The sequence below is a fragment of the Physeter macrocephalus genome, chromosome 11 (assembly GCF_002837175.3).
Source record: "Physeter macrocephalus isolate SW-GA chromosome 11, ASM283717v5, whole genome shotgun sequence".
Classification (NCBI taxonomy): domain Eukaryota; kingdom Metazoa; phylum Chordata; class Mammalia; order Artiodactyla; family Physeteridae; genus Physeter; species Physeter macrocephalus.
In genome coordinates this window covers 139,154,011-139,175,228 of record NC_041224.1, presented here as the reverse complement: position 1 = coordinate 139,175,228, position 21,218 = coordinate 139,154,011, and the positions used below count along the sequence as shown (strand labels likewise).

Sequence of the window (21,218 nt, the reverse complement as noted above, 5' to 3'; positions counted from 1 at the left end):
GTTTCTTGTATTTTCTCCATTCTATTTCCAAGATTTTGGATCATCTTTACTATCATTACTCTGAATTCTTTTTCAGGTAGACTGCCTATTTCCTCTTCATTTGTTTGGTCTGGTGGGTTTTTACCTTGCTCCTTCATCTGCTGCGTATTTCTCTGTCTTCTCATTTTGCTTAACTTACTGTGTTTGGGGTCTCCTTTTCGCAGGCTGTAGGCTCTTAATCCCGTTGTTTTTGGTGTCTGCCCCCAGTGGGTAAGGTTGGTTCAGTGGCTTGTGTAGGCTTTGTGGTGGACTGATGCCTGTATTCTGATGGATGAGGATGGATTTTGTCTTTCTGGTGGGCAGGACCGCGTCTAGTGCTGTGTTTTGGGTTGTCTGTGAACTTATTATGATTTTAGGCAGCCTCTCTGCTAATGGGTGGGTTGTGTTCCTGTCTTGCTAGTTGTTTGGCATGGGGTATCCAGCACTGTAACTTGCTGGTCATTGAGTGGAGCTGGGTCTTAGCATTGAGACTGAGATCTCTGGGAGAGCTCTCGCTGATTGATATTACATGGAGCTAGGAGGTCTCTGGTGGTCCAGTGTCCTGAACTCGGCTCTCCCACCTCAGAGGCTCAGGCCTGACAGCCAGCTGGAACACCAAGACCCTGTCAGCCACACGGCTGCTAGTGTTGGAGGGTCTCCTGCAGAGGTGGGGGCTGGCTGTGGCTCACTGCAGGGACAAGGACACTGGCAGCAGAAGTTCTGGGAAGTACTCCTTGGCATGAGCCCTCCCAGAGTGCACCATTAGCCTCAAGAAAGAGCCTGTAGTTTCCAGTGCTGGATCACCTCAGGCCAAACAACCCTGTATTTTATATATATATATATATATATTCCCTCCTGCCAGGACATATCCCAGACCTATTGAATCTCAATCCCCAATGAATAGCCTAGGAATTTTTTTTTTTAATTCCAGGAGATTCTGACGATAAACCAGGTTTAGAAACAAGTATGGAGAAACGAACATGGGATTTGGAAGTGGACAGACCTGAGTTTGAATCCCAGAATCAGCACTTTCTAACTCTGCCAACTTGCACAACTCATTAACCCCTGTGAAACAGAGAATCACCATAATTATACACAGGGTTCACGTGGGGATTGAATGACATATTGTGAGCGTGGCATGATGGACGGCAGTGGCTGCAAAGGTACATGGGCCTAATCACCAGAAACAACCAAATCTTGAACCAAGTCCAGGGGATGGCACAAACACTTCCTTGTTCTCTCCTCACCCCGAAATCCCCCTCAGTCATTGCTGAGTCTTCCTCCCGGCGGTTCCTGCATATCCCTTCCCCTTGGTCTCCCTCCCCCTTCCTTTTCTTCTCCATTCCTTCAGGGTTCTGACTTGATCAGCAGCTGCTTCCTGTGCCAGCAGGTGTCATTTACCCTGCATCTTTAGGTTCTGCAGAGTTAAGAGACAGGACAACAAACAAACCTCTTTCTAGCTAGTATTAATTACCTCTCATTACCTCATTGCTAAGTTATTATGCTAAAAAAAAAAAATCCCTCACTTCCTCACCTGAGGTGAGAACGGGACAGAGAACCACTTCCTTCCACAAATGCAAATGGTCTGGCACATCTAACACAGAGATGAGTTCTTCCCCCTTTGCCTCTCCTTCCCATCTCCACATCCTTTGCCTTTCTTTCCTTCCTTGCCAGCGCAGCTTTGGGCTGCTCTACCAGAAAGGGCTGCTGGCTGTTCTCCCTAGAACAGCTCAGGTCCAGCCCAGGGACCAGGAAATTGTTCTACAGGGAAGGAGCTGGAGGCCCCAGTCATGCTCCCCCTTATGAGTGCTGGATGCTCGGCAGCCACTTTCCATGGTCTCTCCCTCTCTTTTCACTCTGATCACCTTGAAGAACAAACTGGCTTCCAGGCCTACCCCTTGATAAGGCAACCAAGCAGACTACAACGGAAAATACTTTCAAAATACATCAGGATTTGCTTGTAGTGTTGGACTAAGGTGGGTGTGGTGCTGACACTGGTTTCTGTGGCATGGTGTCCTCCTGGTTTTCCTCTCGCTTCTGAAGCAATCGTTCCTCCATCTCCTTGGCCAGCCCATCCCCATCCACCAGCTCTCAGTGCTGGAGCATCCTTGACTCTGCTCCTCTCACTCTGGACCTCATTCATCCTATGGTTTCAGTTATTCTCTACCCAGGGATGATTCCCGAGCATGCACGTTCAGCACAGACCTCCCCTCTACATTCCACCCAAACGTGACCCTCTTTCAGGATTCCCCATCTCAGCAAATGATGGCACTATCCATCCCTTGTATGTGGGTGTCATTTGGACATGTCTCTCTCCTTCAATAACCATCACGAATCTTGCTTGGTCTGTTGTAAACATTTGTAGAGCTCATCAATTTCCCCCCCACCCCGTGAGCCCCCACCCCATCATCTTTGTCTTCCTAAGTGCTCACCCACATCCATAATTGCTCTTCTTCAGTATAGTTCCCACGTTGCAGCTCGAGTGATCATTTTTTTAAGCAAATGTAGTCATGTCCCTACTCAGCTTAACATGTGTCGATGGCTGCCTGATCCTCTTAAGAAGACAGCATCTTCATGATGCCCCATCAGGCCCTTCACGAGCTGGTCCCTGCCTACCTCTCCAGCCCCACGTGAGCCACCCTTCCTCTCACTCTCAACTGCAGCCAACTGACTTCTTGCAGTTCCTTCAAGACATCATGCCCTCTCCTGCCTTGGAGCTATTGCCCATGTGATTCCCTCTGCCTGGAACTCCTCAATCCCCTGAGAACTCCCAACCTTCCAACTGCTGCTAAAAAATTACTTCCTCAGGAAACTTTCTTGGACTGCCTCCTGACCCCTCTGTCCCTTGAATTCGTTTTCTAGGGCTGTGGTAACAGAGTATAACAACTGTGTGGCTTAAAACAATAGAAATGTATCGTCTCACAGTTCTAGAAGCTACAAGTCCAAAATCAAGGTGTTGGCAGGGGTGGTTCCTTCCGGGGGCTACGTGGAAGAATCTGTCCCATGACTGTCTCTTAGCTTCTGGTGGTTTGTTGACAATCTTTGGCATTCCTGGACATGTGAAAGCATCACCCCAAGTGCTGCCTTTATCTTCACGTGGTATTCTCCCTGTGTGCATGTCTGCGTCCAAACTTCCCCTTTTTATAAAGATACCAGACATATTGGATTGAGGGTCCACCCTATTCCAGTATGACCTCATCTTAACTAATTATATCTGCAAGGACCCTATTTCCCAATAAGGTCGCACCCTGAGGTATTGGGGGGAGGTGGTTTAGGGCTTCAACATATGAATTTGGGGGGAACATAATCCAATTCATAAAACCCCTCATTTCCAAGGTGGAGTCCTCCAGTTACATCTTGTCATAGTCCTACCCTGCAGACTTTTTCTTCAAAGCCCCAATCGCAGTTTGTAATTACTCATCAAATAATCACACAAGCAAAAGTGTACTTGTTTCCCCATAGATCGTAAGCCCCAAGAGGGACCATGCCCATTTTTGTTGAGCACTGCATCCCAATGCCTGGACGGTAGCAGTCATTCAATAAGTAATCACTGAGTAAACAAATAAATTCAGGTCCCTGATTGCATGTCAATGTGAAGAGACCAGCCCTTGTCTCCCAAGCCTACTCAGTCACTTCCTAGTGCTCCACATTAAGTCATCTAAGACATGTAGAGCTGGCGGCAAATCACTAGTTCATCAACTGCTGCCCTAGTCTTAGTGACCGCTTGAAACTTCAGCATCACCTCCCCGATAAAGCCAAGGCCCTGCTGGAAAAATCCATGACTAAGATTTGTTAGCACAGTGCACTTTCATTGTCAATGTGCCTCATAAGCACCAGTGATTATTACTGAGGAGGCTGAGGGAGCTTCTCTGGAGAGCTTAAAAATAGGTTACTTCCCTAAGGACCAGAATAGTTTAGCTGGGTGTTTAAGGGATAAACAAAGTAAAGGAGCTTCCTGGCGCCTCTTTCATCTCTAATATTCTAAGACCCTTGTTGCTTGATAACTGTGGACATAGTCCCTCAATGCATACAGAAAATGATTCTTAATCCTTTAACTCTCTGACCAATATTTAGATCAATGAGTCACTGGCAACAGTGCAAGAGAACACTGAAGAACCCAGATAGGTCAAAAAGCCTTTCACACAGATACAGCTGTAATCCTGTAGAAACTGCCTTCCCTGTGTGCTCTCATGAATATGTGCAGAGTGTTAAGATAGTTTAATATTTGGCTTTTATGTTTCATCATCTCATGGCATGAGGAATGCTGAATACTCTAAATGTTGGACTTCCAGAAGCTCGAACCCATTGACCTGCCACAAGTAATTACTTCTGAAAGGCTCCTGAGCCAGCAAGGAGTTGGGAGGACTCACAAAGCCAAGGTGAGTGGCAGCAAAACCTGGAGGGGGTGGGGAACTGGGAGGCTGGCCATCCTTTTCCTGTACTCCCCACACAGAAGACCTCAAAGGCAAAGAGAGCTATTAAGTCATTCAGAGCTAGAACTTTCCAAAGCTATCCATTCTCTTCTGGGCCTGCTTCCAACTGGCGATTACTCTTGCCTCTCAGATGAACTCTGAGCCCTTCTCTGCTGCCTGGTGAAAAACAGGCAGATGTAGATGAGAGAGAGGAATTTTATTTGGAAATTGGTGATTCTAGAAGTGTTCAGATTTGTGAACACTCTCCTCCCCTGATTCATTTCAGAGTCATCTAGATGCTGCCATCCACAGATGACTGAGTTGATAAAAGATGGCCAGGTACTTTTAGATCCTCAAGGCCATGTTTGTGATACTGACAGTGCCCACAGAGATGGGCCCCTTCCTGAGGCTCATATAGCCACCACAGTCCATGTCCACAGGGCAACAGAACAGGGAACACTGAACACATTTGGCTGCATGTCCCTTCCCCTTCCTGGCCACAGCAAGTGATGAATGAGGGTCTATTCACCCCTGGCTGCCCTCATTAACTGTTCACACTGTCTCACTGGAGTTGATGATACACCAGGGGAGATCACCCAAGTCACAAATAAGCAATTTTAAATCCTTCCTAAGCTGCAGTGTACCAGGGCTTATAGTGGAATATGCGAGTAAACCCTACAGAAACAGGTTGGCCCCCCTCTAGTTTCATACAATTACTCAACGACAGAAGAAGCAGGGAGAGAGAAGCCGGTCTCATCAAACCAGAACACATTTCTGGGAAGATAGTTAAAGCAGCTGTTGACATGGGAAGTGACATCTTGTCAAAATGAGATATGGAAACATATTTCCATTCAAGGTTTGCAAAACTGTCCAGGAACCTTAGAAACGATATGATACACATAGCAAATTGCCACTTCATTCACTGATAGCTTCACTAAGAACTGGTCAGGAAGCTGCAATGGTCCACCTCTGACGTCACAAGAGATCTCTATGGATTATGACTAATGGTTAAGATCTCACTCTGTTCCAAAAAGGATTTCAAGTTGTGATTGCAGAGTCAGTAACTAATTACCCCACGCTAATGAGTGCATCATCTTTCATAGCAGGAACTGGAAAAGAAGATGCAAACTCTAATGTATCCTTCTGGGAAAAGACAATATTTACATAAGATGCAAATGCTGGAAATGAACCGCAAAAGACAAGAGGTAAATATGAGAAGAAGAGGGTCATATTTACCAAATGTGCTCTACATAATCACTGCCCTGGCACATGAATATAGTTAAGCATTCATCTCCAGTCTTTACCTAGCATTTCAAATTTAGTCATTGGAGCCGAAGTTTCAACTGCTGGGGTTGAGAAGAAGCAGGAAGATCCCTTCTGCTACCAACTCTGTTGAGCCTTTCCTCTGTTTTCCATCCTCTCAAGGATGTATCCATGTCTCAAGTCTCCCGTTTTTTTAACTGTTGCTTCTATGACGTTCTGGCTCCAGCAGGAAAATGAGGTTAAGTTTTCTTGGTTTAGTAAAAAGGAAGAGGGTGGTGAGTTAGTCTGTATTTTGATACCTAGGCATCTCTCTATAATTTAAGCCATAGAATCATTTTATAAGCAAGATCTCTTGTAACAAACCCCTTTACAGTAATGTCTCCTGTAAATGTCATAACCCAAATTCCTCACTCTAGCGAATAAGCCTGAAGTCCCTGACTTCTGCAATTCCAGATATATCAGCTAGCCTATGGTGAAATGGTTTTACAAAGGTCCTCACTGTTTTGAGATTATAGGCATGCTCCCCTTTCTCCTAACAAACCTGCACGGTGAAGAAAGTTTCCACACCTTCTAACAGGAAAAAAGAGAACCGTGTTCTATTTAGGGGACCACAGATGTCTACAGATAAGCACACAATTTGCAAAGTAGCTGATCTGTTGACCTACTCTGGTGAAAGTAGCTTGAGGGGAGAATACTAACTGTTTATAGCTGATCAATTTCAGGCCCAAGTGGAACTGAAGACAAGTCTTCACAAGGAGGCAAGAACTAATAAGCAGAAACAGAGGGACCATAAAGTCAAGAAAATCCTTCAAAGCATCCCAAGAAATGATGACGGTGACTTTCTAACCTTGTTGCCTGATGAAGCCTTGAACGGAAGTCCAGGTGAGGCACATAATTTTTTTAGTAAAATATTTCAAGCATTTTAAAAACTTCATCAGATAAACTTCTGATGTGGAGTGGGGAAGGACAGAGCTGCCCTCGTGTTCCTGTTGATATTTTACTTCCTGGAATATAATGGGCCTGCTGTAATGTAGTTTTGGATGGCTGGGAAGAAAAGACAGAAGCTTCCGCACTGTGGTGAGATGACTCTTTTTAGAAATATACTGTACTTTACATGCATGATTGCAATCCTTGCACCATCCCTATGAGGAGAAAAGGCAAAAGGGCCTCATCTTATGGTTAAAGAGAGTGAAGCACGTGGAGATACATTAAACAGCAAACCGGTATCCGCCGGTTTGGTGCCACATGCAAACTCTCTCTCCCCACCCACGCGTTCCCCCGCAGCCCTCTTCGGCTCACTCAGGATGTCTAAAACGGAATCCAGCAACACTGCCCTCTCCAGGCTTTCTCATGATGCCTCTGCTATCTCAGTGGGTGTGGCCTCCCTGTTCTCTGTCACTCTGCCGGAGACCTTTCCAGCCCTGCTGCTCCCTTTCCTAGCAGATGGTCAGTCACAAAGTCCTGCTGGCGTCACCTAGCGCTGAAAGCTTCCCCCCTCTCCCATTCCCCACACCACCCTTAGGTCGGCATGTCACCCCAGGGCTATTGCTACAGCCTCCTGACGGAGATCCTCCCTCAGGTCCTACCCTCCTTTCATCAATTCTCCACCTCGGTAGTCTTCAGTAGGGTCTCCAGGCCACCAGCATTAACTGAGAACTAATCAGGGCTCCAGCCAGAGTGACTGAATCAGAAACTGTGGGGATGGGGCCCAGCAATCTGAGTTTAACAACCCCTTACCCCTCATGGTTCCAATGCCCCTAAAGTTGAAGAACCACGGCTCTACTTGGTAATCAAAGTGTTGCCCACAGACCAGCATCATCTGTACCACCTGGGAGTTGATTAGAAATACAGAATTTCAGGCCCCATCCCAGACCTGCTGAATCAAAACCTGAATTTTGTCAAAATCCCAAGATGATTCTCAAGCACAATAAAGTTCTAGAAGCACTGCGCTAATACCAGAATAATCTTATGAAATGCAAATCTGACCATATCACTCTCCTGCTGAAAAAAAAAAAAAATCCTTCAGTGAGTCTCCTTGAGCCTGAGGACAAGGTATAACTCCTTGCCCTGATACTCTAAGCCTTCAGGATCTAGCCTCTGCCTACCTTCCTGGCTTCGTCTCCTGCTATGATCACTCCCAGCCCACACACCGCAGTCAGGCCAGGTGGCTCAGGGGCCTCAGATGGCTCTGTGATTTCCAACGGACATTTTGCTCATAAACTCTGTGTTGTGTTGCCCCATCAATTAGCGTCCCATTAAGTTTTCCCTGTCTGTATTCCCCCAGAGCAAACCCACCGCTGCAAACGCATGGTATTGTTCACATACAGAGCTCACTGCGCTGTGGGCCAATCCCCCATTAGCAAAACTGACCACTTAGAGATCTACAGAAATGCTGGCCATGTCTCTGGAGGTCTTGAGCTTCTAAGATGCAAAGTTACCAGCTGAAAGAGACACTGCCCCTGCTCAGAGGAACGAGATGCTTAATCAATAAGTTAATTAAATAAGAAAGGCTAAATAAATGAAAAATCTACTTGGGACATCTATTTAATCCCAGAATGAAATATGCTGTGTAGTCACATAGAAAAACAACTTTTACCATTTAAAAAATATTGGCAAAACCACCAAGGTGCCTCAGTTAAAATTAGACACTTAGAGTCATTGCTTGAGATCAGGCCAAAAAAAAACCCAACATTTGGAAGATGCTCCAGATCTGGAGAGGCCAGGGGAGACTGAGGCACATGGAGAAGGGGGTTCTCCTCTGCTCTCCTGATACTTTTTAAAGCTGTTTCATTTAGTTCCAGCTAAGGTTTCTTGAGTGCTTACTCTAAGCCAGGCACCGTGGTCCATGCTTAACGTGAATTATCGCATTCAAGCTTCACACCTACAAGACAGGAGTTACTATTAGCCCGCATGTGACAGAGCCAGGATTCAAGGCCGGGTCTTTCTGATTCCAAAGGGTGCACTCCCACCCATCCCCTCATATAGCCTCATCAGGACTCCAGCGACTCAGAGCTGTGTCCGGGACAACCTTGGGAAAGTCTGCAAATGTAGAGGTTATGACTCCTCCAACTTCTCTCTCAAGAGAAGGTTTCCCTCTGCAAAGCCTTATAGACCTCCACTCTGTAGGCATATGCTCAAGCAATGGTTCCTTTTTACATATTCCCAAGTAGCATCTTTGATTTCCTTCTTTGTCTTCTAAAAGCAGTTCACTTTGCTTTCTCCTAAAGATGAAACGTCGCTAAGATCATAGACTTCCATGAGCATTCTGCTGGTTGGGTTCTGGTAATTAAGGTTCCTCTGTACCTGGCTCCTCTTATTTAAGGCTCTATTTGTCCATTTTTGTTCCCTCTTTTGGAAGGTAGGAGGAGAGTTTCAGCTCTCTTGTGAGATAAAAATCAGTCTTTGTTTCTTGCTGCCTCTTTAAAATAAATCACACATGCTTTACATATATTTTATAGATATTTACATAGTAAATTACATATATCTGTGTAACACATAATATATAACTTACACAAAGTGAACATTGCTCTTTTAGGTATACAATTCTATGAGTTTTAACATGTTAATGTGGCTCCTACACTTTCCAGAAGCCATATGAGTCTAGTGAGTAGAAAAAGCACTGGACTTGGAATCAAAGTCCTTTATTTGAGCCCTGATGGTACATTCACTAATTGTAAGCTCCGTGGGAGCTAGGATCTTTTCTTGTTCCTAGAACAGTGCCTGGTACATAGTAGCCGCTCAATAAATATTAGCTATATATTTGTTCATATAGCTTTATTCTACAGAGAGATTATAGCTAACTTCCAGTTGTCTAACCTGTTTGAACCTCAGTTTCCACATCTATAAAATGGGAATAAAGCACTGTGTCTACCATGTAGAGTTTATATAAAATTCAAATGATGTGTGTAAAAGCACATATAAAATGTAAAGTATCATATGGATAGGGATAAAACTGAAGAAATATGGAACGATGTCTTATAGTGAAAATAACTACCTGCTTCAGGGGAAGTGTCACTCCACATACATCATTTGAATGTCACCTTCACAACCCTGGTCTTATCTGGCCACTTGTACTATTATTTACTTAGTATTTTCCTTTAAGGTATCTTGTTTTGTTTTATTTTTATAATTTAGCCTTGTCTGTGAATTAAGTGTGACATTATGGGTTTGAAATAGTGGTAATACATTTTTCTAAAACACGTATTATAAAATACATAACCATCAAACATTTTTAATGGTTGGTATGATCCTTGTACTACCTAAAATCACTCCCTATTTTTCCCGCACTGGCCTCTGTTTCTTTCCTCTCTCCCCAAATTAATTTTGAAGTAGGATACACTTTCCTCTACTCTGCTCACCCAAAACCCATTTAGGTTTTAAAGGTTGTGTTTTTCTTTTTTTATTTTTTCTTTAAGTCTAGCGACCATAAAGAATCAGAGATTTATCAAAATGTAACAAGTAATAAGACATCTAGCTCAGAAGTTCTCAGACTTTAATGCTTAGTATACAAAATTTTGTATATAGTGCTTTGTGAGTGACTTAAGGGATTTTCAAGGATAAAACTGAACATGTGACTTTTGCCTCACATACTAACTTTAGAGTTGAAATATCATAACACCAAGAGCATAGTGAGAGTCAAGCTATTGCTAATATTACATTAGATCCCACCATTAACAAAGGGTCTCTTCCTGTTCCAAAGCTCCTGCCTCTAGTCTGCAGAAAATCCCTGTTCTCAGCCTGAGTGATGCTTCTAATAGTTCTGGGCTCATGTGTAGAGAAGAGATGATTGACACCCCCTGGCCCCAATGAATGAAGCCCTTCCCAGGTCCCAGTTATCAATACTTCCCGCCTGCCAAAATTCTCTGATGGCTCACTTGTTCATTCCTTTACTTATTTACTCTTTCAACAGATACTGAACTGAGTAGATGTGGTACTTACACAATAGCACACACAATGAACAAAGGAAAGTCCAATGAGAGTATAACTGAGAGACCTAATCATCTGAGGAGTTGGGCAGTTTCTGTGAGGAAGTGATATTTAAGTTGAGACAGGAAGTAGCTGCATGAAGGGAACGGGTGAGCACGTGAGCGTAGGAACAGAGTACTGGAACATCCAAAACTGTGATTGATAAGAGCATGTGCAAAAGCCCTTGAGTGGGAAGGAGCCTGACAGATTCTAGACACCAGATGGAGAAGAGACATTGAGATAGAGAATGATTGGAGATGGCTCTGGAGGCACAGTCAGGGCCCAGGGCACACAGGGTCTCATAAATCATGTCAAATAAAGACTTTGAACTCTATCTTAAGATCATTGAGAAGCCACTGAAAGGGCAAGTAAGTGAACTATTGGGTTTATATTTTAAATATTACTCTGTCTGAACTGTGGAGCATGGATGGGAGAGGAATGCAAGAGGATGTGGGGAGACAGGTGAGAAGTACATAGCAGTAGTGCAAGAGAGAGGTGGCGTCTGGACCAGCAGAGAAGGGTGACACTGAGGACGGAGAGAAGGAGCCAGATATAAGATATTTAGGAGAGAGAATTGGCAGAACCTGGTGATGAATTACACATGGGTACGTGGAGAGGGTGAGGTGGCCAGGAGGATTCTTGGGTTTCTCCTGAAGAACTAGGCAGATGATGGAACAAAGTTACGACCAAGTGCTGGACTAGGGTAACTGGGAGAAGAAGCAGGTTTAAGACAGAAAAAGAAGGTGGAGCTGACATATTGCCAGGAGACATCAAAGAGGAGGTGTCCAGTTGTACAAAAAATGTATCAGAGCTCAGGAGACAGATTAGGGCTGCAGGATACATTAACTATAGTTTTCTGTCGGGGCTGTGTAAATAGACAATGCTAGTAAGTACAGTAACATTCAAGGGGAGAGCGGGGTGGCCCCTCAGTGAGGCAGAAAGGGAACTCGTGAGTCACAAGGCATGAATCCTCACATTGAAATGCTTGATATTCTTTTGTAACCAGATGCAACTTCAGATATCAAGGGCTTAAATAAAATATGCCTTAAGATTTGATAAACAACAATCATGAAAACAACATCCATAAAGTTACAGCTGATTCCGCCAGACAGAGGGGAAAATCTGGACTTTGACCCAGGATGATTTTCCAAGCTTGAAAATGGTCGTTAAGATTTTGTTTTCTTAAAAGCCACCTTCCCTGCATAAAGCCGTGTTGTTCTGAAGCGCATTCTAAAAGGGCACTGGGTACTACTTAAATAAAAAGCTAAAGTAAAGACATACATGCACAAAATCCCACACCAAAAAATAAATTAAATCTCTTCCAAAAAAAAATAGAAGGTAAAATAAGTGCCTGAACCTTTGAGCTCCCTAGTTCTGTAGATCTGGCATCTGTGTCTCTGAAAAGCTCCATAGGTGATTCTGCTACAAAAGGCAGAGCTGATGTGAAGGTTAAGAAAAGTGTATAGTATGTGCCTAGCATGTAGTAGATGTTCAATAAGTAGCTCCAGGCAACATCACCTGTGCAATATTCTTGCCAAAACCACTTAACCTTAATTTAATCACAAGGAAACAATCAGGGAAGCCCGAATTTAGGGCCATTCTACCAAACAATTGACCTGGATGCTTTAAAATGTCAGTGTTATGGAAAAAAAGATAATGAAGGTGGAGGAGGAGGAGGAAAAGAACCAATGAGAGAGTTGGGGAGGGGGAGAGAAAGAGAGATGAAGGAGAAGAAGAAGGGAGAGATGGGAGGGGGATAGGAGGGGAGGGGAGGGGAAGGAGAAGAAGAGAGGGAGAGAAGGAAGCAAGGAAGGGGAAGAGAAGAAAGAAGACAAAGATAGGAGAGTGTTCTTGAATTAAAGGAGACTAAGAGACAAGAAAATAAAATGCAACACATATTCCTAGATTGGATCCTGGATTTAAAAAATAAAACACAGACAGACAAACAAAAAGCCATTATAAAGGGCATTACTGGGACAACCATGGATATCTGAATACAGACCGTATATTAGAAAACAATGTTGTCTCAATGTCATATATCTTAAGTGTAATAATTGTATTGTGGTTACATAGGAGAATTGCCCTTGTTCTTAGGAGACTTGTGGTGATGTATTTTGGGAGGAAGTGACTCTGCAACTAATTCTCAAATGGTTCAGCTGAAGAAAAGTGTGTGTGTATGTGTGTGTGTGTGTGTGTGTGTGTGTACATATATGTATAAAACAATACTGTGACAAAATGTTTTTGATGAGTTAGGGTATACAAGTGTGTACTGTGACATTCTTGTGACTTTCAGAAGATTAAAAAGTTTTTTAAATAGCAAGGAAAGCATTTTTAATGCTTACAGAAACACCAGTTGAAATCCTTTATGTGTGTGTGTGTGTATATATATATATATATTTTTTTTTTTTTTTTTTTAAAGAACACCAAGTAGATTATTTTGTGTTCCTAAAAACCTAAGCACTTAAACAAATACATCATTGTCAGGGGAAAAAATAAATTAAATGAACTTTTAATTCTTTGTAGAAAATATACAGAATGCAGAATTTCTGGAACATCAAGCAAGTAATGACTATTGTCCCCAGAAAACTGGCAAATTGGAAACATGGCTCCGTGAACAAGAGGCTCATGGACAGCTTCTCTGGAACAGTTCCAGCTCTGACTCAGATGAGTTGGGGAAAGACGAGAAGAAACCACGAGCACTGGTGAGGACCAGGACAGAAAAAATTCCACTTTTTGATGAGTTTTTTGATTGAGAATAATAATACTATTCACTAACCTAGATACTGAGTGCATTGAAAGCTTACTTTCCTTTAAAAATTCTCCAAGGTAGTATATGAATTATTTTGAGGACACCAATTCACTTTCTTTTCATTTTGAAATCCTAAGATCAAACATGTGAGAGATATTGTTAATTATACTACATAACTAACTGCCTCAAAACTTAGGGGCTTAAAGAGGGAAGAGATATGGGAACATATGTATATGTATAACTGATTCACTTTGTTGTAAAGCAGAAACTAACACACCATTGTAAAGCAATTATACTCCAATAAAGATGTTAAAAAAAAATACTCTTTGCTTTTCCCATAAAAAAAAAAAAAGAAAAGATGTGATTTCAAAGGAAAAAAAAAAAAGCAACTTAGGGGCTTAAATAACAGCCACTTATTGTCCAGCTTTTCTGTAGGTTGCTGGGCTCAGCTGGGTGGTTCTTCTGCTGGTCTCTTTTGAGGTTCTTCATGCTGTTGAAGCCAGATGGCTGCTAGGAATAGAGTCCTCTGGAGGCTCAACCAGGATACTGAGACAGCTGGACCTTGCCCCCTCTCTGTATCATCCCAGAGCCTCCTCATGTGGATTCCCCAAGTGCTGTCTCCTGCAGTGTAGTGAATTTGCTTTTATGTCAGCCCAGGGCTCCCCAAAGCAAATGTTCCCAGAAGAGGAAAAGCTGCCCATCCTCTTAAGTCTAATTCATGGAACGGGCCTCAAATCACTGCCCCCCCCAACACACACTCGATTGGTTACTACAAGTCATAGGCCAGGTCACAGGCAATGAAAAAGGGGCTACACAAGGCATCAATTCCAAAGTGTGGTCTATTGGGGTCCATCTCTGAGACATGGCACCCCGCTGTTTTAAAAGTAAATTATTTCTTATAAAACAAATAGAAGAGAGAGTAAATTTGATAGAAATAAAAATGACTTTTTAAAGAAAAGTCACAGTGATGCTACAGCAGACAGTAAACTCACTTAAGTCACTTTCCTGTGAGTTAGAAACTTGTTATCTCATAACAGAGAGGCTATAGGAAAAAGGTAAAATAATGTCAAGTGTGGAAGGTCACTGTGAGTTGAAGCTCAAAATTAAATGAAGATCCCTTAGATTATGGTGTAGATCTTAGAACTCTTTAAAAGGAAACTTAGAAATGTTCAGTCCAAAAGTGATTATATTTACAAAATTTAGATTTTTTTTTTTTTACCCTTCAAGCAATCTACTTTATTCAGATTTTACCAGTTACATGTACTCGTTTGTGTGTGTATTTAGTTCTGTGTAGTTTTGTCACATGCGTAGATTCATGTGAGCAGCACCACAGTCAGACACAGAGGCGTTCAATCACAAGAATCCCTTGTGCTATCTATAGGGGCCCCCAAAGTAGATTTTTAGGCAATTTTAAGAACTTCTTTTGTATAAAATTTGACTCCACTTTTAGCATAACCTAAAAATATTTTTAAGCCATCCAGAAGCTTCTAAGAATTTAGTGAACTTTAAAACAAAGTAAAACTAAAATACCTTTTTAAGCCTTCTCTAGGAAACTTCCAAAAAGAAAACAATAGAAACACCCCCTGAATTTGACATTCAGTGCATTCAGATCAGTCACTAAGAAGATAAAAAGACTGCTGTGTCAAGGGATGAACATTCATGTTTCTTCCAAGGACAGAGACAATTAATTAGGTCATCCCTGGACATTTTTACTCCCAGTTCTTTGCAAGCAGTATTCTTACTTTTTCTTTGGTAGGTAAAAAGCATATTTCCTACAAAGGAAGGCATAGATTGTTTGACCACTCAGCCTGTTTGGAAAAGTAAGATCCTTCTTTTTTTTTAATTGAAGTACAGTTGATTTACAATGTTGTGTTAGTTTCAGGTGTACAGCACAATGATTCAGTTATATATATGTGTGTGCACATATATATATATATATACACATGTATGTGTGTGTGTATATATATATATTCTTTTTCTGATTTTTTTCCCTTATAGGTTATTATAAAATATTGAATATAGTTTCCTGTGCTAGACAGTAGGTCCTTGTTGGTTATCTTTTATATATATAGTAGTATGTATAGGTTAATCCCAGCCTCCTAATCTGTCCCTTCCCCAGCCCTTTCCCCCTTGGTAACCATAAATTTGTTCTCTATGTCTGTGAGTCTCTGTTTTGTAAATAAGTACGTTGTATCTTTTCCAAAATAAACAAATGGGACCTAATTAAACTTAAAAGCTTTTGCACAGCAAAGGAGACAACCTACAGAATGGGAGAAAATATTTGCAGATGATGTGACAACTGAGAAGGGATTAATTCCCAAAATAAACAGCTCATACAACTCAATATCAAAAAAAACAACCCAATCAAAAAATGGGCAGAAGATCTAAATAGACATTTTGGTAAAGAAGACAAACAGATGGCCAACAGGCACATGAAAAAATGCTCAACATCACTAATTATTAGAGATTATGGCCATGCTGACCAGAGAAAGGCAAATCAAAATCTACGAACAATAAATGCTGAAGAGGGTGCGGAGAAAAGGGAACCTTTCTACGCCACTGGAGGGAACGTAAATTGGTGCAGTCACTATGGAGAACAGTAGGGAGGTTCCTTAAAAACTAAAATAGAGTTGCCATATGATCCTGTAATTCCACTGCTGGGCATATATACTGAGAAAATATATTTTTAAAAGACACATGCACCCCAATGTGCATTGCAGCACTATTTACAACAGCCAAGACATGGAAGCAACCTAAATGCCCATCGACAGATGAATGGATAAAGAAGATGTGGTATATATACAATGGAATACTACTCAGCTATAAAAAATGAATGAAATTTTGCTATTTGCAGCAACATGGATGGACCTAGGGATTATCATACTGATTGAGGTAAGTCAGACAGAGAAAGACAAATATTGATATCATATGATATCACTTATATATGGAATCCAACAAAAAAAGGAAAAGTAAGATCCTTGAGAGGAGAAATGAGTTCAACCTATTCTCAACATCCTCATATTATGGTTGACCTGGAAGGTTTAAAACAAAGTGGGTGGGCAACTTCCAGCACTGAAGATAGCAGGGCCTATGAAGGTGTTCATGGCTCTGGTCTGTGACTTGAACTTGGACGACACCCCTTTCTACATGTTCACTGGTCTCTGAGCTACATGAGGGCTTGGCCCCTGTCTCCTCCCTATAGTATCCACACCCTACACCCACCTCTCTGCTTCCTAGCATGACATCTGGCATCGAGTGTATCATTAAATGTTTGTGGAATTCATTAATTTATGTGTTAACTAGTCAATCAGAGGGGCACTTGTTTCTCTCCAGCTATGCAGTTGCTGTCACTTTCATTTCCCAAGAGTCTTAGTTGTATAAGGTCCATTATACAGTTTAAAAAAAAAAAAGATGGGGGGATTTTTTTTCCCTAGATCTTGGAATTTATACATCTAAATGGATGGCACAAATTAGACATTGTCTTGGGATACAGGAGCTAGACATGTACGTGTACCAATGAGGAGGCCATAGCTCAAAATATTTCTTGGAATTCAATCAGAGTGTGTCAGCTGCAAAAGAAAGTCAATCATAATGCCTTCTCTATTTTCCTGCTCCATGTGGAACTCTCCTTTACCCAATCTTAAACTCAAGAATTTGAAATTATAATAATAATAATAACGGTGATGGTAATAACTGCTAATGTGCACTGACTGCTTATGGTGTGTCAAGCACTCTCCAAATGCTTTACGTACATAATCCACGCAACAATTTTGTGGGTTACCCCTGTTTGACAGATGAGGACTCTGAGGCACACAGAGGTCAACGAACTTGCCAGAGTCACCCAGCAGAACTGGGTGTTTTTTTAAGTAGACCGCTGCTTACCAGAAGGGGCCTGATGGGAGCCAGAAGCACGTGCCTCCTCTCCCTAATTTTACCTCAACTCACCAGTTGCATTCTGGAGCATTCCACACTTCTGTTACATGTTTTTTGTTTGGGGAGCGGAATACTAGTACACTGGAAATGGTGAGAGCTTTCATTTAGCAAGAAAGAATTGCCGTGGAGCCTGAGTGCTTAAATGTGGGCACAGGGCAGGATAAGAGCACCTGAGAAATATGTCAGGAGGGGAGTTTCCAGGGGTGGGGTGAGGGGTAGAGAAAGGCAGATGAGAGACTAAAGAGAAATTTAACTGTCTTCACAATTTGGCCTGGGAGCAGGATCACTGAGCAACCCCACCAGACACCCCACCCAGGATGGAACTCAGGTGCACACTGTATCCTGGGCCAGAGGGCGGTGGTTCTCAGAGCCACATGTTGGGATCAGCCAGCGAGTGATCAAACACCTAATAACAAGTAGGATTTGTGTTCCCGCCTTTTGATTTATTTGGGTCGGGGTAGAGTTCTGGCACTGGGTTGGTGTTTTCCTGCTTTTAGCTCCCAGGTGAATCCAACGTGCAGCTGGGGTTGAAAACCACAGCTTCAGGGCTACACACATTCTATTACAGCAGATATACCAACTTCTATCTTTAAAAGCAACAGCTTCTGAGGTAATTTTTAAAGGTAAGGACATGAGGCCTGGAGCTCCACACACAGTGAGAGACTGTTCGTTTGGCTGGTAATTATCTGAGAACACCAATCCTTTACTTAATCTTGACTTTGTTCAGAGGCAACGCAGGGCCGTCAGTAAACACAGCTGCTGCTGCTGGTAAAAGCTATAAAATTAAGCCTCAAAGCAAAGTTGTCAATTTTCTCTAACTGAAAATCTCCTCAGCTTTGGGGGTGGGGGGTGGGGCGGGGGGAAGTGGGGGGACGCTTGTCTATGGCCAAGTAAATGCTTTCTCTTGTGAAAATAACATTTTCTTTCTTGCTCTGAATTTTTCATGAGAAAAAGAAGTCTTTCTTGGCATACTTTTGGAAATATGCTTTTCTCGATTATTTTTTTCCAGCAAAGGGCCATTCTTCTTCATCTATCTATTTTGACGATAATTCTGAGTTACTGTACTGGGAGTTAACTGAAGATGATTCTTGCAGGAGTCACCTATGAAACAGTTTTGTAAACAAGATGATAATCTCTTCTGCTCACACAGAGCCTTTAAAGACAGAAAACAAATACCAGCTCTTCATGCCACTTCCCTTCTTACCAGGATCGTCAGATCATAATTAAAGTCAAATATTTCCTGCCTCAAATGAAAAACAAAAGCCTATTTCCACATATTACTGCAAAACCTAATTTAGAATACTGTGGGGAAAGCTTGAGAGAAAATATGCTAAGGGGTAGATTAGGGAAGTTTAGACCATGAAAAATCTGAATTACATCTCACTTTTAAAAGAATACTATTATACTATTTATGTGCAAAATAAACAAAAACATTTTAAAACAAAGTGAAGAGTTAAGGTTTATTTTCAAATGTGTACTTCATAATAAGTCTGCAGCTCACTCTCATTCATTTGCTTAATCAAGCATTCAGCCAATAGGTTTTAAGTGTCTACTAGATGCCAAGCACTGTTCCAGATGCTGAAAATACAGCCATACAAGACAAAGTCCCTGGACCCATGGGTCATATTCCAGCAGTGAGGCCTGGAGCAGAGAGTCAAATACATGATACAATTTCAGGTAATACTGAAGAAAATAAAGCAGGTATGAGGACAGGCACAATGGAATGGACTGTTTCAGGCAGGATGCTCAGGGAGGGGCTTCTTAGGGAACCAGGTTTGTTTTGCCTGACACACAACAAGCAAAAACACTGCGATGACAAGGTTTGCAGCAAAGACAGGGTTTATTCTCAAGACAGACAAGACAGGAGAACAAGTTTCAAATCTGCCTCCCTGAAGGCAAGGGTATTTATGAGATAAAGAATAAAGCAGCAGGGTGGTCTGAGGCATTGGGGGGGCGTGGGGAGTGTGGGGAAAGGTGATTGGAAAAAGGTGCAGTAATTGTCCTTCTCCACAGGTGTAACTAAGCTACAGGCCTTGGCACATTCAAATATGTAAGTGCTTAACACAATCTGAGGGTGGAGTTTTCAGCCCTCTGACAGCTAAATACTCAGGCATGCCCAGCTGGAGGGTCAGTGGTCCCATCCAGTCTTAACTGGCTCGGCTTGAACTAGACACAGCTGACTGCAAGTTCCTGGAAAACAACTTGGGCTATGTGCTGGTTGGAGAACAGGCAAATCGTTTGTAGCAACAATGAAAATGACCTTGATTAGTAAAGCAAGGTGAAATGGATTTGACCCATGGTTTTAGAATCTCTGAGGAAGAGACTTGAATGAAGTGAGGATGGAAGCCATGAGAACACCTATGAGAGCAAGTACAAAGGCCCTGAGGTGAGATGAACTTGTAATATTCAAGGACCAACAAGAAGGCTGGAAAAGTGAAATGAGCAAAGGGGACACTGACAGGGACGACCTCAGAAAGGTCATCAAGACACAGCTGGTGAGGAGTCCAGAGGACCATGGTGTGACAACGGGTTTTAAGTGTAACAGAATTTCAGAGACAGAAGGGGCTGGTCCTAGTCTAGAATGACAACTCCAATGTGATCATGAACAGAGGCAAATAGACTGTGGCCAACACTAATGTCATATGGTCATAGCTGACTGTCTAGGACTGACCCTTGACCCAACTGAGCCAGTCAGAGAGGACCTCAGTCTCTGCTGGTGGCAAGAACCTCAGTGGGTACATTCAGGATTAATGGATAGTAGCATTCTGCCCTGTGAGCCAGAGATGCAGGAACACAGACCTGCAGTAAACAGAGTCAGAGACACGGGATGCACTGAGACCCCACAGCACACCTATCCCTCATTTCCAGCCCTCCTAAGCCCTGCTGCCTCCTTTCCCTTTCTTCTAAGACTGTATCTTTACAGTAAATTCACCTTTGGCTTGGACCAGCTCCACCTGACTTCTATTTCTTGAAGCCAAGGAACCTCAACCAACAGGTACCTTACACAGCAACCACCTCCTTGCCTTATGATGTAACGCTGGAGGCTGAGGAGTGCTGGAATTGCCTAGTGTGGCCAGTTCCAGTTCCCAAGAGGAATTATGAGGATCTCTTCCCAAATCCATATTCAGTGATACCACATCAACCATGGTGGGAGTAGTTACACCACAAAAATTGGCAAATGTTGCCAATCAGGGCTTTTTTTTTTCAGAGAGCTGGATGTTAAACATTTACCAGCACACCTGTCTAGAGGTAAAGAACAATAAGCTCTAGACTCAGAATTCACAGCCCAGCTCTGCAACATTCTTATGGCCACATAGAGGTTAAATAACTGAAAGAAATTCTGAATCAGGTATCACTAGTTAATAAAAGCTGTGTATTTTTTAATGAGTCTTCTGTGTGTATAGAATTCCTGATCCTGATTCCATGATAGTCATTATCATTCTTGATTCTGAAAAGGGAAAACTGATGCTAATAAAGTGTATGAAATGTCAATGCCCACACATTTAACTGGAAAAACTGCAATTTCATTTCAAGTTTGCCTGTCTTCAAAACCTCCTCACTGTAAAATGGAAATTATAATAGTGTCTACCTCACAGTGACAGAAATAATATCATACATGTAAAGTACTTAAAACAGCACCCAACACACATACAGACTGAAAGTGAGGGGATGGAAAAAGATATTCCGTGCAAATGGAAATCAAAAGAAAGCTGGAGTAGCAATACTCATATCAGATAAAATAGACTTTAAAAAAAAGAATGTTACAAGAGACAAGGAAGGACACTACATAATGATCAAGGGATCAATCCAACAAGAAGATATAAACAATTATAAATATATATGCACCCAACATAGGAGCATCTCAATACATAAGGCAA

The 21,218-nt window shown here is 42.3% G+C and overlaps 1 protein-coding gene and 1 long non-coding RNA gene across 4 annotated transcripts in view; one reads left to right on the top strand and one right to left on the bottom strand.

Moving 5' to 3' along the window:
* Positions 1-13,674, top strand: part of CCDC198 (coiled-coil domain containing 198) — a 30,685-nt gene extending 17,011 nt beyond the window's left edge. Inside the window, exons 3-6 of one of the 2 annotated variants that reach the window (XM_007121312.3) lie at positions 4,311-4,397; positions 5,537-5,635; positions 6,416-6,575; positions 13,182-13,674. In XM_007121312.3, the coding sequence (XP_007121374.1) occupies positions 4,311-4,397; positions 5,537-5,635; positions 6,416-6,575; positions 13,182-13,411 (576 nt within the window). In that variant the 3' untranslated portion in view covers positions 13,412-13,674. Of the gene's footprint in view, positions 1-4,310; positions 4,398-5,533; positions 5,636-6,415; positions 6,576-13,181 lie in introns of both variants that reach the window. The other variant, XM_007121311.3, reaches the window with a different exon arrangement.
* The window catches only part of LOC112063470 (uncharacterized), a 252,602-nt gene that overhangs the window by 213,429 nt on the left and 17,955 nt on the right, over positions 1-21,218 (bottom strand). The window lies entirely within an intron of this gene.